At 53.5% G+C, this 12,920-nt stretch overlaps 1 protein-coding gene across 2 annotated transcripts in view; it reads right to left on the bottom strand.

Annotated features, from left to right (window-relative positions):
- Nucleotides 1–12,920, bottom strand: part of LOC133343523 (complexin-1) — a 347,833-nt gene that overhangs the window by 33,189 nt on the left and 301,724 nt on the right. The window contains exon 2 of one of the 2 annotated variants that reach the window (XM_061553192.1): nt 12,010–12,089. In XM_061553192.1, the coding sequence (XP_061409176.1) occupies nt 12,010–12,040 (31 nt within the window). In that variant the 5' untranslated portion in view covers nt 12,041–12,089. Of the gene's footprint in view, nt 1–12,009; nt 12,216–12,920 lie in introns of those variants that run through there. The other variant, XM_061553191.1, reaches the window with a different exon arrangement.

Below are 12,920 nucleotides of genomic sequence, written 5' to 3'. Positions count from 1 at the left end.
TCTCTCTTTCCCATGGTCGCGTGGATTTTCTCCGGGTCCTCCGGTTTTTTCCTCCACATTAAGAAACACGCGTTTAGCGACACATTTCCACATGATAAGCCACTTAGTTGAGCTAACATTTGTGGCCAATTCACTTCTGAAAAAGACCTATATAGCTCATTGGACGTTATCTGGTAAAATAAAAAAGAACGTCTAATAATGTTGAGTTAAATAGCTGTCAGCTCACCACCACGTCTCCTGGTTGAACCCCACAGAAATGTAGGCAGCCTTCGCTATCAACGACAAAGGCGCTACGTGGATCTGAAGGGACCCCGCGGCAGATTCCCCCCACTTGAGCCTCTTAACAGGCCGACCGGGGGAACCCCGAGAGGGTGAAGAGAGCCGTGGGAGGAAGAGGCGGAATGTATTAACGCATTTCAGAGGTCACCGTGATAGGGCGAGAGCGCGAGATATTTCTCTCTCTCGCTCCATCCTGCCGCACACCCGCCGCCCCGTCCAGACGGATGGCAGTTCGTGGGGGGTCTGCACAGATAGGTGGCGGGTGACGCACAGTCAGAGAGATACACTCACTGGAGTTCAAGCTTGTAACACGAGCGGAGCGTGGTTGGAGTGGGCCCCGCTGCAAGGAATGAGATGGGGGTCCCCTGTCCTGTCTTCAGAACTCGGCGACTGGGCACGTCTGGCCTGTAGACACAGTCTGCACACTTTAAGTGGCATCTAAGTGCACCTAGCCTGGCACAAGCGCCGTGGTGTCGTCAGTTGGCACAGTAGGGGGCACAGGTGGTGCATCGGCCAGTCATCTCAGTCAATCCATGGTACCTGGGTGTGTCCCGTGACCTCCTGCTAGCGGGCGTTCGACACTTCACGTCGCATTAAAGTGCACCTAGCCTGGCACAGGCGCCATGGTGAGGTCACCGCCACTTAGTGATGAATGGCGACTGTTACTGTCGATGTGTGTGCGTGTATGGTTGCCTGTGTGCACGTGTGTGAATGTGTATGTTTGTGTCTGTTTGTCTTCATATGGGTGTCTCTCTGTGTCAGGGTGAATGTGTGTGCCATTGTGTGTATAATACATCTGACAGGAGGAAGGAAGCGATGTGGGTGTCACCTGAATTGACAGTGATGACCTCTTGACCTGTCCTTGTCTGTACTAAAATATTTTACTTTCGTTCCAATGAGAACTCACTAGAAGGTGCGCGTGAGAAAGGGAGAGAGATAATTGCGCATATAACGATTAATTGATTATTCGATGAAAGTCGATAATTACCCTAACTATACGCGTACAAATGCGTGCGCGTGCAAACATCGATTCGTTACCACGTGCGTGCAATTATACGCCGTCACATTTGGGTGAAGGGAAGGGAGCAAGACGGCACCAAGCGAGACACAAAATAATCGATAGCTGAATCGTTCATTCGGGGGGGGGGTGCGGAGGGTGTGTGTGTGGGGGGGGGGGTGAATATTGACACGGCTCGAGTCCGTGCGTGTCTTATGTATGCCCAGCGGTGGCCTTCAAAGGTCACCGCTATCGGCTCTTTGCCCTACAGTCCTGAGTGGGGTTACACGGGGGATCTTTATCTTTTGTTCTGCACTGGCGTGGGTCGGAGGGGAGGGGAGTGGGTTAGGGGGACGGGAGGGAGGGAGCTCTCACACTAAGAGCAGACATTGGGGGGGGGGGGGGGCGGGAGGCTTCGTCACTGATTGCCGGATGTGATTAAGGTCCCAAACATTAGCACGAAATGTAATTCACACCGTGAATACATCTCAAACACCACGAGCCCCCCCCGCCGACCCACCCACCCACCCACCTCCTGTTGTATAACTGCTGCGTCGAGCAAGGCGCAGTCTCATCGACTGAAGCATCGTCAATTTCGCGACTGCCGCGGCGAGGGGCGCTAAGTTGCATCGCGTAACGCTGCGTTCAAGTGCGCCGATTAAACGATGCGCATTAAAGATTGTCTCGCAGATACTCACACGGCGGCTGGGGCTGGCAGGCGGGTTGTGTGTTTTGGGTGGTTTTAAACTCTTCAGTGATTTCCGCGAACTTACGGGAGGGCATTTTATTTAGTTTTGCTTTCACGGCGCCCTCTTGAATTCACGGCGTCTCGCTAAATAATGCAGACCATGAGCCGGGGTTGGGCCAGACGAACGAGAGAGATAGAGAGAGAGAGGCAGCAGTAAACGCCGCGGCAGTAGCAGCGGTGGCGCCTCTTGTACTTTATTAATAAAGACCGGGATATTTCGCGCTGCCACTCGGAGCCGAAAAACATCGCGCGTCCCCATTAATGTCAACTTCGCTAACGCGGAACCCGGTCTGACGGAGCAGTCGCCGCAGTATCCCCACCTCCTCCTCCTCCCTCACTCCCGCAGTAGCTCCCCCGGCTTGTGCTTTTGTGTTGTTTTCATCACGGCTATCCCAGCCGCCCCCTCCCAATCACCTCTCTCTCTCTCGCTGTGTCTCTCCCACTGCACTCTCTCTCTCTCTCGCTGTGTCTCTCCTACTGCACTCTCTCTCTCTCTGTGTGTGTCATCCGCTCGGCCGTGTGGGACCTACGCCCTTATCCGGCCCGGCCCAGTCCCATTAGCCCGGCGGCGTCAAGGTCAGACCAAGGTTGCGTCGCGGGGGATGGAGGGAGGGAAAATGGTGAGGATGATGAGGTGATGGTAATGAAAGATGATGTGCAGGACGAGGGATGATGATGATAATGAGAACAGAGGAGGCAGCTGACTCGCCCCTCCTGAGCCGGGCATCACTCGAACCGCCCTCTCGCCCATCCCTCCCCCGAGCAGAGTTCGCGTGCGAGCCTGGGCTCGCGTGCCAGGTCACCCCCTCCTCTCTCCCTCTGTTATTTCCCTCTCTGTGAAATCAAATTTCTTCCCTCGCCTCCTCCCCCACGTCGCCATATACCCACCCCGACCCCCATCACGCCGCCCCGGGCCACCCCCACCCTCGCCTGAAATCACTCGCATCCGTCACGTATCGGCCAGTCAGCAAGCGCCATTCGCCAGCCTTGGACGGTACAGTCGCGGCAGCAGCAATAACAACAGCAGCAGCAGCAACAACAGCAGCAGCAACAACAACAGCAGCAGCAGCAACAACAGCAGCAGCAACAACAGCAGCAGCAGCAGCAACAACAACAGCAGCAGCAACAACAACAGCAGCAGCAACAACAGCAACAGCAGCAGCAGCAACAGCAACAGCAGCAGCAACAACAACAGCAGCAGCAGCAACAACAACAGCAGCAGCAGCGAATACAACAGCCAAGAGATGGATCTCCAAATCTCGGCGACCTCACGCCTCAAATGCTATTAGCAAATGGCTTTTAGGGGGAGCTCGCAACGACAAAGTCTCAGACCTCCGGCGAAATGTTTATCCCATCAACACTAAAATAACCGAACACCTCCTTCCGCCCGAATTAAGTGTCTGAATTACATCCATAAAAACATTTTAAACCCATACCGCATTCGTCAATTGGGAATAAATGCTACGCTGACGTTTGGAGCAATAGCCCTTGTCTTGAGTGATAAAAATGGAAAATAAATGGACTGACTTCATAAGTAAAATAAAATTCAAGGTTAACTCCAGTCCATCACTCCACAAATACAATTGTTTCAGTCCTTCAGCTCAATGGCTTTGCAGACCAATATTAATTTAAAAAAAATCTTGAACAGTGCGGATCTTTTGGGTCACATCAGCAGTCAGGCTCGTGAAACACATGTTTTTTGCTGGGAGCACCGCGCATCGAATACGGGACCCCGTTCAACGCAACGAGGGAGTTTGTGCGACTGCTTCACAATTCTAGACATTACTTACGCACGCACATGATCATCATAATGTTCAGAGTAAACATGTATATTTACACATGCCATCGACGTTCTGGAAGTGCATTGGCCGATGGGATTATTTTGTATGGGGAGAGACAATATTTGCCGAGGAAGCAAATCGTCGCCTATTTATTTTGTCTGCTTATTTAATTCGCTACTTGTATTCTCCACAACGCCGCTAATGATTAGTGTGGGTAATGTTCATACTGATCACCGCGCACGAGCCCCCCCCCCGCCCCCCACCTCGTCATCTACACTCACTGCCCCCTACCCACCCCCGCCTCCCCCCGAGACCCGGCCGTTTCACACCGCACTGCGCACCCACCCATGCACTCCTCCTCTCACTTTTGAAATCAATTCCTTTCCCCGTGCACACGCGGCTATCTCCGGCTCCATCATTTCACTCCACCCTCGAGTGAGTGATCGCTCTCTTCTCCTACTTCTCCTCGCTCCTCTCAGCTGATCCTCCTCCCGTGTCGTGCCTTCTCCCCCCCTCCCCCCCCTCCACTATCTCTCGGCCCGGCTATCTCTGCCTTCTGTCGATTTATTTTCCAGTTGTGTGCGAGTTTTTTTTAATTTCCTGTCGCACTAATGGTGTGTGTAATCTGCCTTCTCCTTTGTGCTCATTGCCAGTCACCTGGCGCCCCTCGTCTCCCACGTGGCTTCGACTTTCCTGTGATGTTGCGTCCGTGTGTGTGTAAGTGAGAGCAGGGAGCGGTGGCGCAGTGGTTAGCGCCGCGCTGCGCTATGAACGCAGCAAAGACCCGACGTTCGATTACCGCTCATGATCAATAACGGTGGCGAATACTTGCACCGGTCATGGGCCTCCCCTAGGTGGACTCGGCCTCAAATAAGTAACTTCGCGACTTTGGAGACAAAGACGGCCGGGCGTGGTGCTGACCACCCACTCCCTCGTGTGCCGTACATCACGCGCGGCGTGCCCCATGTCGTCAGATCTCCGGAGCGAATCAGGGCTGGGCCTGGACAGCCTTTGGACGATGGGTGACCGTCGTCCATTTACAGGTGCTATAGGCTGCTGCGAGGTCACGTGGTTGGCTGAAGAGTGTAGTTACATAAATCGCTCAACCACCTCTGTGCTCCGCCGCTTCCATCAACCCGCAGCGAGTGACCAGCGTGGTGAAGTATGGTCAAATAACAGCTACGACCCGCACGGTGTAGGGAGGCCTTCATCTAGCAGTGGAGGGGGGAGTTGCCTCGGAGCGGGGTTGGAGATGTACAGGGTGGTCCAGATGTCTTGTGACCCGCCATTTAATTTTCCAAAACGTAATATTGTTGCTGACCAATGGATGTGAAAACAGAAATGAATAAGCAGAGGAAAAACAATGTTAGGGGTCAATTAATTGGGGGTCACAAGACATCTGGACCAGCCTGTAGAGTACAGTGTATGCAGTAGTCCTGCATATCCCTCTCTCTGCTCCCTCCTCTGAGAGATCGGGTATCACGGGTGTCGTTGTTTCCCCGTTGCAGGGCGCTCGCAAAAATGTGCGGAGCGCAGGGCGGCTAAGGTGGTGCATCAGCCATTCATCTCAGTAAGTCAACCCATGGCACCTGGGTCTGTCACGTGACCTCCTGCCAGCGGGCGTTCGACACTTCACGTGGCTTTAAAGGGCACCTAGCCTGGCACAAGCGCCGTGGTGACGTCACCGCCATTTGTTAGCGAATTGCGGTTGTTGTTGTTGATGTGGTTAGGAAAGGCGTTCGATTAGGCTGGAGTTTAATTCACTGGAGGTTTCGCGAAGCAACGGTGGCTCCAGACTGAGGAGGCCCCAAACTCCACCGCGGGGTTTTCATGGTCAGCTGACAGCCCTTGAAGGTGGATATGTGAGCCTGTGGGTCTCTATGTGAGTCTATGGGGCTCTATGTGAGTCTATGGGTCTTTGTGAGTCTATGGGTCTCTATGTTCATAAGCAGGTGACGTCCTCCAAATGGACCCCCATTGTTACTGCTTACTATAATGAGCCAAGAATGTCTGTGTGCAACGCTCGTGACGTCTGTGTCCACAGCTCCCTTACAAATTGCACACGAATGGATGCAATGAATATCACGTCGCGGTCTGCTTTTCGCTTGCAAGTCTCAGCTTTATTGCAACACACCCGTCCCTTGGACGGGCAAAATTCTCGTAATTAAAGATGTTGATTCTCGCCAGGGTCCATGCCAACAACGCTAGCGCCAGTGGCTCCTCATCCCCAGCGCCACTCTCTCTTTCGACGCGAAGTCTCTCATTCGCCTTCCCTGCGGCGATCGGGTGACTATGTTACTCACGTTGAAGTTTTATTTTATTTTAATTAAAACAAAAATCAGGTACGTATTTTTTTAAATGTTTGTTCATGACGTCGGCTGCCGCTCAATAAGGCCGCCGGGGGGGAAGTGCGGGTCACGTGTCTCGTGAGCGGCTAATTTGGTGCGCGCGACCGTGATTAATGGAGCCGCGCCGAGCCGAGGGGAGGGGGCACGGGGGGGAGGGAGGGGGGAGGGGGCGGTGGAGCGAGGGGGGGGGTCACGCTCTTTCTACTGCACGGCGACACCTTCAGCCCGGACACACGCGCACACCGGCCACGATGATGCTTCCATAAAGGAGCAGCAGTCTGCAGTAGCGGCGTTGGCGTGCGTTTCGCGCTCCTGTAAATGATAGTAATAATTCAGAATGCGCAGTCCTCTGTCAATCTACTGCTGGATGAGGATCGTGGGGGGGAGGGTGGTTATTTTGGTCCATACTTGACCCCACGTTGGTGATAGTGCGCGTTGCTAAAGAGGGGCGGGGGGGGGGTGCAGGGACCATGTGAAGCGGTAGTGTTGTGGTTAGCGCCCTGGGCTACGAACCCGGCGACCCGAGTTCGATTTCCGCTCACGGCTAACACTAGTGGCAATTTTCTTAACCGGTTCTGGGCCTCCCCTAGATTAACTCAGCCTTAAAATAAGTACCTGGTTCTATATGCAAACATCGCCACTGGGGAGACAAAGGCGGTCGGTCGTAGTGCTGACGCACCCCACACCCTCGTGTGCCGTGCCGAGCTTCATAGGTGCTCGCGAACAGCACTTGCCCCGACGGTCTATTAAGGCTGGACGCGGGATCTTGGTCTTTGATGCAGGAATCGGGTTCGTCGAATACTCGCGACTTCTGTGAGAGGCCGAGTCGGATACCGAACTCAGGCGCGTTGGGTTTGCCGCACAGCGCAGTGCGCACACCACTCTGCCACCGCTCCCACCCTTTTCTTGTATTGCGCTCGTGAGTTACACATTGCGCACAATAAATGCACACACACACACGCGCTGTGGATATAGCGTATTGCAATTGACAAAGTACATACAAGATGTAAGTTGTTTTATCGTACACACACACGTGAATAAATAATGTGATGTTTATACTATAGCGCGTCGTTGAATTTGAATGCATACCAATGTTGATGCAGATAGATCTTACCCATGCTAAAGGTCTCCGTATCGCTGCGATACTATTGCCTTTTAGGGGGCAAGTGCTGGTAGCGAGCACCTATTAAGGCCGGCACGGCAATTGCCGGAGTAGTCAGAACCACGCCCCAGGACCACGCCAGGCCGCCTTTGTCTCCACATCGCTTATGGTTTTAGACAGCGCACCAAATACACAATCAAAAAACGCCGATAATCGAACCGAGGTCGCTGGGATCGTAGCGCAGAGTGAAAACCACTTCGCCACCGCTCCCTACACACACTCACTCAAGCACGAGGCACACACACACACGAGATCGACAGAGTGCGCAGGCGGTGCAACTGCGCTGCCGTCCACGGGTCGAGATAGACCCACGGGCCCATGTCTGGCTACGGAGAGCTGGGGAAATTGGACATTCCTTGTCCAACGTCACCCACACTGCACCACTGCGCGAGACGCAGTGAGGAGTGGCATAGAGATGGGAGGGGTGGGTGGGGGGTGAGATTTGGGGGTGGGTTGAGGGTGGGGGTGGGGTGGGGGCATGGACGGTAGAATCCCCCCCCCAACATCCCCGCCCCCTACAAATGTAACGCTAACCTCTGCAAATTGCAGCCGTGCGCGTGAGTGATCATCTCATTCCACTGAAGTTCCGTCAAGCGATAGCATCGGCCACGTGTCCGTGCAGACACCCTCCCCCATGTCCTCGCATGTATACGATCAGAGTGTCGTGTACTTGGGTCGTAGAAATCGTTTGTTTATTTATTTCAATTCATTACCTTTATCGGAATGGGGAGAAGAAGAATAAACCGGTTACCGGTTTTGCCGCACAAATAAAAATGTCTGCAGCAGTTAACGTAACGCGTCTAGCTTTGTTCTCTCTTCACTGGGAGCCGGGGGGAGCTGCCCCAGCGGTGTGATGGCCAGCACGTGACTCGACTTGTAATGCAGAAGTCTCCGGTCCGGCTCGATATCCCGGTGCGGCAGGCGAAACGATGGGGGCAAGATTCTTAGACACATCCACCCACAAAACGTAGAAACGGCAGGTCACAAGCGGGTGGGTTAAAGCGTGGGTACTCAGACCTCATCCAAGACGCCTGGGCGGCGTGGACTAATGTACCAACTCCTGCATCACGTAGAGCTCCCGCACCTCCGATTAGCACGGTTGGCTACGTACGGTGCGAAAGAAGTTTAACACGCATGCATAGTGGAGAGAGGCCCCTTACGCTATCAGTGGCGCGTGCAAGGATTTGCAGGGCTGTCGTTTTACCTTCAACTGAGAAACGAGAGTGTAAAAGTACTAACATCCCACTGGGGACGATTCTAACAACGGTTAACGGTTATGGTTTAACAACCCCCACTACCTGTTTAATCCACTTCTGGATGAAGGCCCCCCCCCGACGTCGTGTTATTCATGGGGGTTGTTTGACCATACTTCACCACGCTGGTACGTGCGGGTGGGTGTAGGGGGTGGTGGTAACGGTGGCGGGACAGATTCAGATGGGATTCACCACTGATGGTAGCCGTGGCAGGGGATTGAACTGACATGGGAGGGTTCATTGCGCACTGCGTGAAACATCAAAGGCACACGTGTGCGTGTGCCATAGTGTGTGTAATACCCATACAAGACAAGTGGGGAGCGGTAGCGTAGCGGTTAGCGCACCGTGGTATCTGAACATATTTTGTGGCCTCCCCTAGATCGACTCAGCCATAAATGAGTGTCCTGATGCGGTGTGTGTATGAGACAACACTAGGGAGAGAAAGGCGGTCGGGGCGTGGTGTTAGCCAAACCACCCCCTCGTGCGCCGTGCCGGCTTCTAATAGGTGCTCGCTAACAGCATTTGGCCCAACAATATGTATGGGTAGACGGGGGATCTTGTTCTATGTTACCATTACCTATATATGTGTGTGTGTGTGTGTATTTCTTGGTGTGTTCTATGTGTGTGTGTGCGTGTGGGCTGGGGAGTAATTTCTCTGAACATTATGCACGCGCGAGTTGACGGGTTGGGGACAATACTGACAACGACGACGATAACAACTAAAGCTATGACAATAACATTAATTTATAGTACTGGATTCATTTACACACAACCCATTTGCACGACACGAATTCTCACAACGTCTAAACTGCGATTGCAGCGCCCCGATTTTTTTGGATAATATGTTATTTCACCTTTATTTAGCCAGGTAAAAAAACTTGAGGTTAAACACGTCTTTTGCGAGGGGGACCTGGCAAGCAGTCATAAAAAAAAATCACCGCACAATACGAAATAGTAGAATACAAAACGTTCAAAACAATTAAGATGGTCAATGACATTTACTTCTTGATCGAGCAGCGCTTCACCGAGTCTCGAGACCGAGAGACCAATTTTCAAGAGGGTCCTGCTACTGAGATGGTTGGTCAATTGACATTTCTTGTTTTTTTTTGACAAATTTTATTTTTGCAAGTCGTCGTGTGACATTACAGGCAAACGTTACGACGTCAAGGCACGTGTCTTCTCCCATGAATTTTAACGTAACGATTATTGGTTTGACCCAGTCGTGTACAGGCGTGGGGGCTGGGAGTGGTGGGGGAAAGGGGTAAAAAGGGGACGTTAGGGGGATATGCGGGGCCGTATTTGGTTGGAGGTTGTGCAAAGAGGAACGCGAGGTACTGATAGTCTCCTTTGAGTTTTGGGGGAATTCAGAGCGTGGGAGGGGCACATTTATATCTCTAAGAACCAGGGAGCCCCCCTCCCTGGGGACCTCCCCCCGCACCCCCCCCCCCCCCACTATAGCGCTCAGGGATCATCCGATCGCAATAGAATGTCCCCCCGCCCCCTTCCCCCCCCCCTCCCCAGCACTGTGGACGCCTTCACGTGTCTCTGCGCCAAATGCTGGAGCGCGTGTCGACTCGTAAATACACGGGGCTATCACGTGGAGGAAATACGCGTTCAAGTTATGGACTGCACACAATACGTGTGATATATCAACTCTCGCACAGCTGGAAGGTGGGCGGGGGTGGGTGGGGGGGCGAGCGAGCGAGCGAGCGGTGGCGCTGCCGTTCGCGTTACAGACCTGGCGACCTGAGTTCAGTAATTCCCTGCCACGGCGAGTGAAGTCTGAACAGGTCCCCCCGCCCCCCCCCCGCCTCCAGAAATCACCAACCCGTACTGACCAGCGTGGTGAAGTATGGTCAAACAACCCCCTGGAATGGCGCCGCAAGGAAAACGGACTCCTTCATCCAGCAGTGGATTGATGAAGGCTGGAATGTATGAGGGTGCTGTGAGTGCACATGCTCTTTATTGTAACTATATATTTACGTGCCGCTCGTTTACCAGTAGCGGGGTCTGATCGCTTGTGATCGGTCGTGACGTCACAATCCACAGTCGGCGAATTACTCGGTTCACACGTTAACGGGACCGCGTCATTGGACAGTGTTTAGCGGGTAATGTTTGGCGGATAAATTCAAAATACATCCGTTGTCGGCTTTTCTAACGGCAAGGATGGAATTTTTTTTATTTTTTTCCCAAAGCTTTCGAACCCTTCCAGAACATCAATAGAATTGACACGATCGTCTGTATGGAATATATAGATGTATTGGTGAAGAGCCGCCTATTCGGTAGAGTTACTGTGTGTGAGCGCAGTGCGTTAGCGCTGCACTGCGCTACGAAGCCAGCGACCCAAGTTCGATTTGCGCTCACGGCTAACAGCAGTAACGAATATCTGAACCGGTCCTGAGTCTCCTCTAGGTTGATTCAGCCTCAAATGTGTATCTGGTGCGGTGTGAAAACCATCAGCATTGGGGACACAAAGGCGGCCGGGCGTTGTGCTCGCCACCCACCCATTTAGTGTGCCGTTCCGGTTTTCATAGGTGCTCGCGAACAACACTTGCTCCAACAGTCCAGTAAAGGCTATACGGGGGATCTTGGTCTTTGTTTCGTGTTGGGGGGTTGGGGTGACGCAGTGGTTAGCGCACTGCGTTATGAACTCAGCCACCTAAGTTTGATTCCGGCCACGCCTATTGCTAGCGGTAAGTTATGTCTGAACCTGTCCTGGCTTCCCCCTCGGTCTGTTTAGCCTAAAATTAGTTACTGATGCATTGATTACGCATCGAAGCTGGCAACACAAAGACGGCCGGGCATGATGGTGTCCACAGCACCACCTCGTGCTCCTATTAAGGTGCCCCCGTTGCGACTGAACAGACTGTTGGGGCCAGTCGTCTTTGCGAGCACCTCTGAACGCCGGAACGGCACACAAGGGGTGGGTGGCCAACACCACGCCCAAAGTGCTAATGCTTTTAAACACTGCACCAGGTACTAATTCAAGGCTGAGTCGACCTAGGGGAGGCTTATGACCAGTAACAACACACACATAGTCTCTGGCGCTGCGCCGCCGAGCGGGATGGGGCACGGGGCGGGAGACACACACGGGGCGGGAGATGCGGGGCAACGAGAGAGGGGAGGGCGGGTAGAGGGAGGGGGGGGCACGATAGCTTAACGAGGATCACAACCTCCGCTAAATCTGCGGCGATCGCGCTAATTCTCATTGTGTACAATACAATACACACATCTCCACAAGCCGCGCTGCGTGCCTGCCCGCACGGGGAGCCGGGATGGTTTCAAGTGCATTGCGACATTTAAAGCAGCGAGAGGGAGAGAGAGAGCGTGCGGAGAGAGGGAGACACAGAGAGAGAGGGAGACATCATAGAGAGAGAGGGAAACGCGCGGAGAGAGCGAGGGAACATTCTCTCTCTCCGTGCTTTCCTCCACGACACTCACCTCCCAACGCTTGCTTCATCACAAAATCCATGCTTGCGGCGAGCGGTCGGAGGCGTCAGCAGCAGCACAGCGAAGGCGGCCTGGCGAAGGAGAGAAGAGGCACGGGTTGAGAGAGAGAGAGAGGCACGGGAGGAGAGAGAGAGAGACGGAGCGTGTGTGAGACGCGGGAGCGGAACAAGCGCCGAGCGATCGGAGCTTCGCTAATTTTTCTCACTTTGGCGAGTGGCGGAGGAGGAGGAGGAGTCAGCGCGGACAGCGCCCGTCGTGCCACGCCCACCCCGCTAGCCAGCAACCAATTAGGGCTCGACTTAGCGGGGCGGCAGCCAATGCCGAGGAAGGACGCGGTAACCCCCTGCGTCCCCCCCCCCCCGTGCCTCACCCTCCTCTCCTCCACCCCCTCTCCTCTTCCCCGCACATGCACGCGTGTCTGTGTGTGTCTTTGTGTCGGTGTATGTGTGTGTGTGCGTCTTTGCGTCTGCGTGTGGTGCTGGCCACCCACCCCCTCGTGAGGCGTGCCGGCCTTCATAGGTGCTCTCTAACAGTACTTATCCCAACAGTCAGTTAAGGCTTTACGGAGGATCTTTATCTTTGCCTGTGTGTGTGTGTGTACTCGTGTCTCTGTGTGTTTAAAAGTGATGTCATCGCGGTGGTTTCCCAAAACCAGCGCGGAGCTTGCACGCTGCGAGGTAGCGAGAGAGAGAGAGAAACTGTTGAGAGGGAGAGAGAGAGCACTGACTATAGGAATAGTCATGATTTTACGAACATTATTTTTCAGCTTGGTCTAATTTTTTTTGTATATATGTCAAAGGAGTTATCAGCTTCATCATCACGCTGGCATCATCGTAACCATTCAATCAACTTCACCATCGCTTTTAAACATTGTTGTGATCTTATGGTGACGGTGGTGCAAT

The sequence above is a fragment of the Lethenteron reissneri genome, chromosome 17, assembly GCF_015708825.2.
Source record: "Lethenteron reissneri isolate LAM-NWPU_2019-01 chromosome 17, ASM1570882v1, whole genome shotgun sequence".
Lineage (NCBI taxonomy): Eukaryota > Metazoa > Chordata > Hyperoartia > Petromyzontiformes > Petromyzontidae > Lethenteron > Lethenteron reissneri.
Note: the sequence above shows the minus strand (reverse complement) of the source record. Positions and strands in the feature narration are given on the sequence as shown.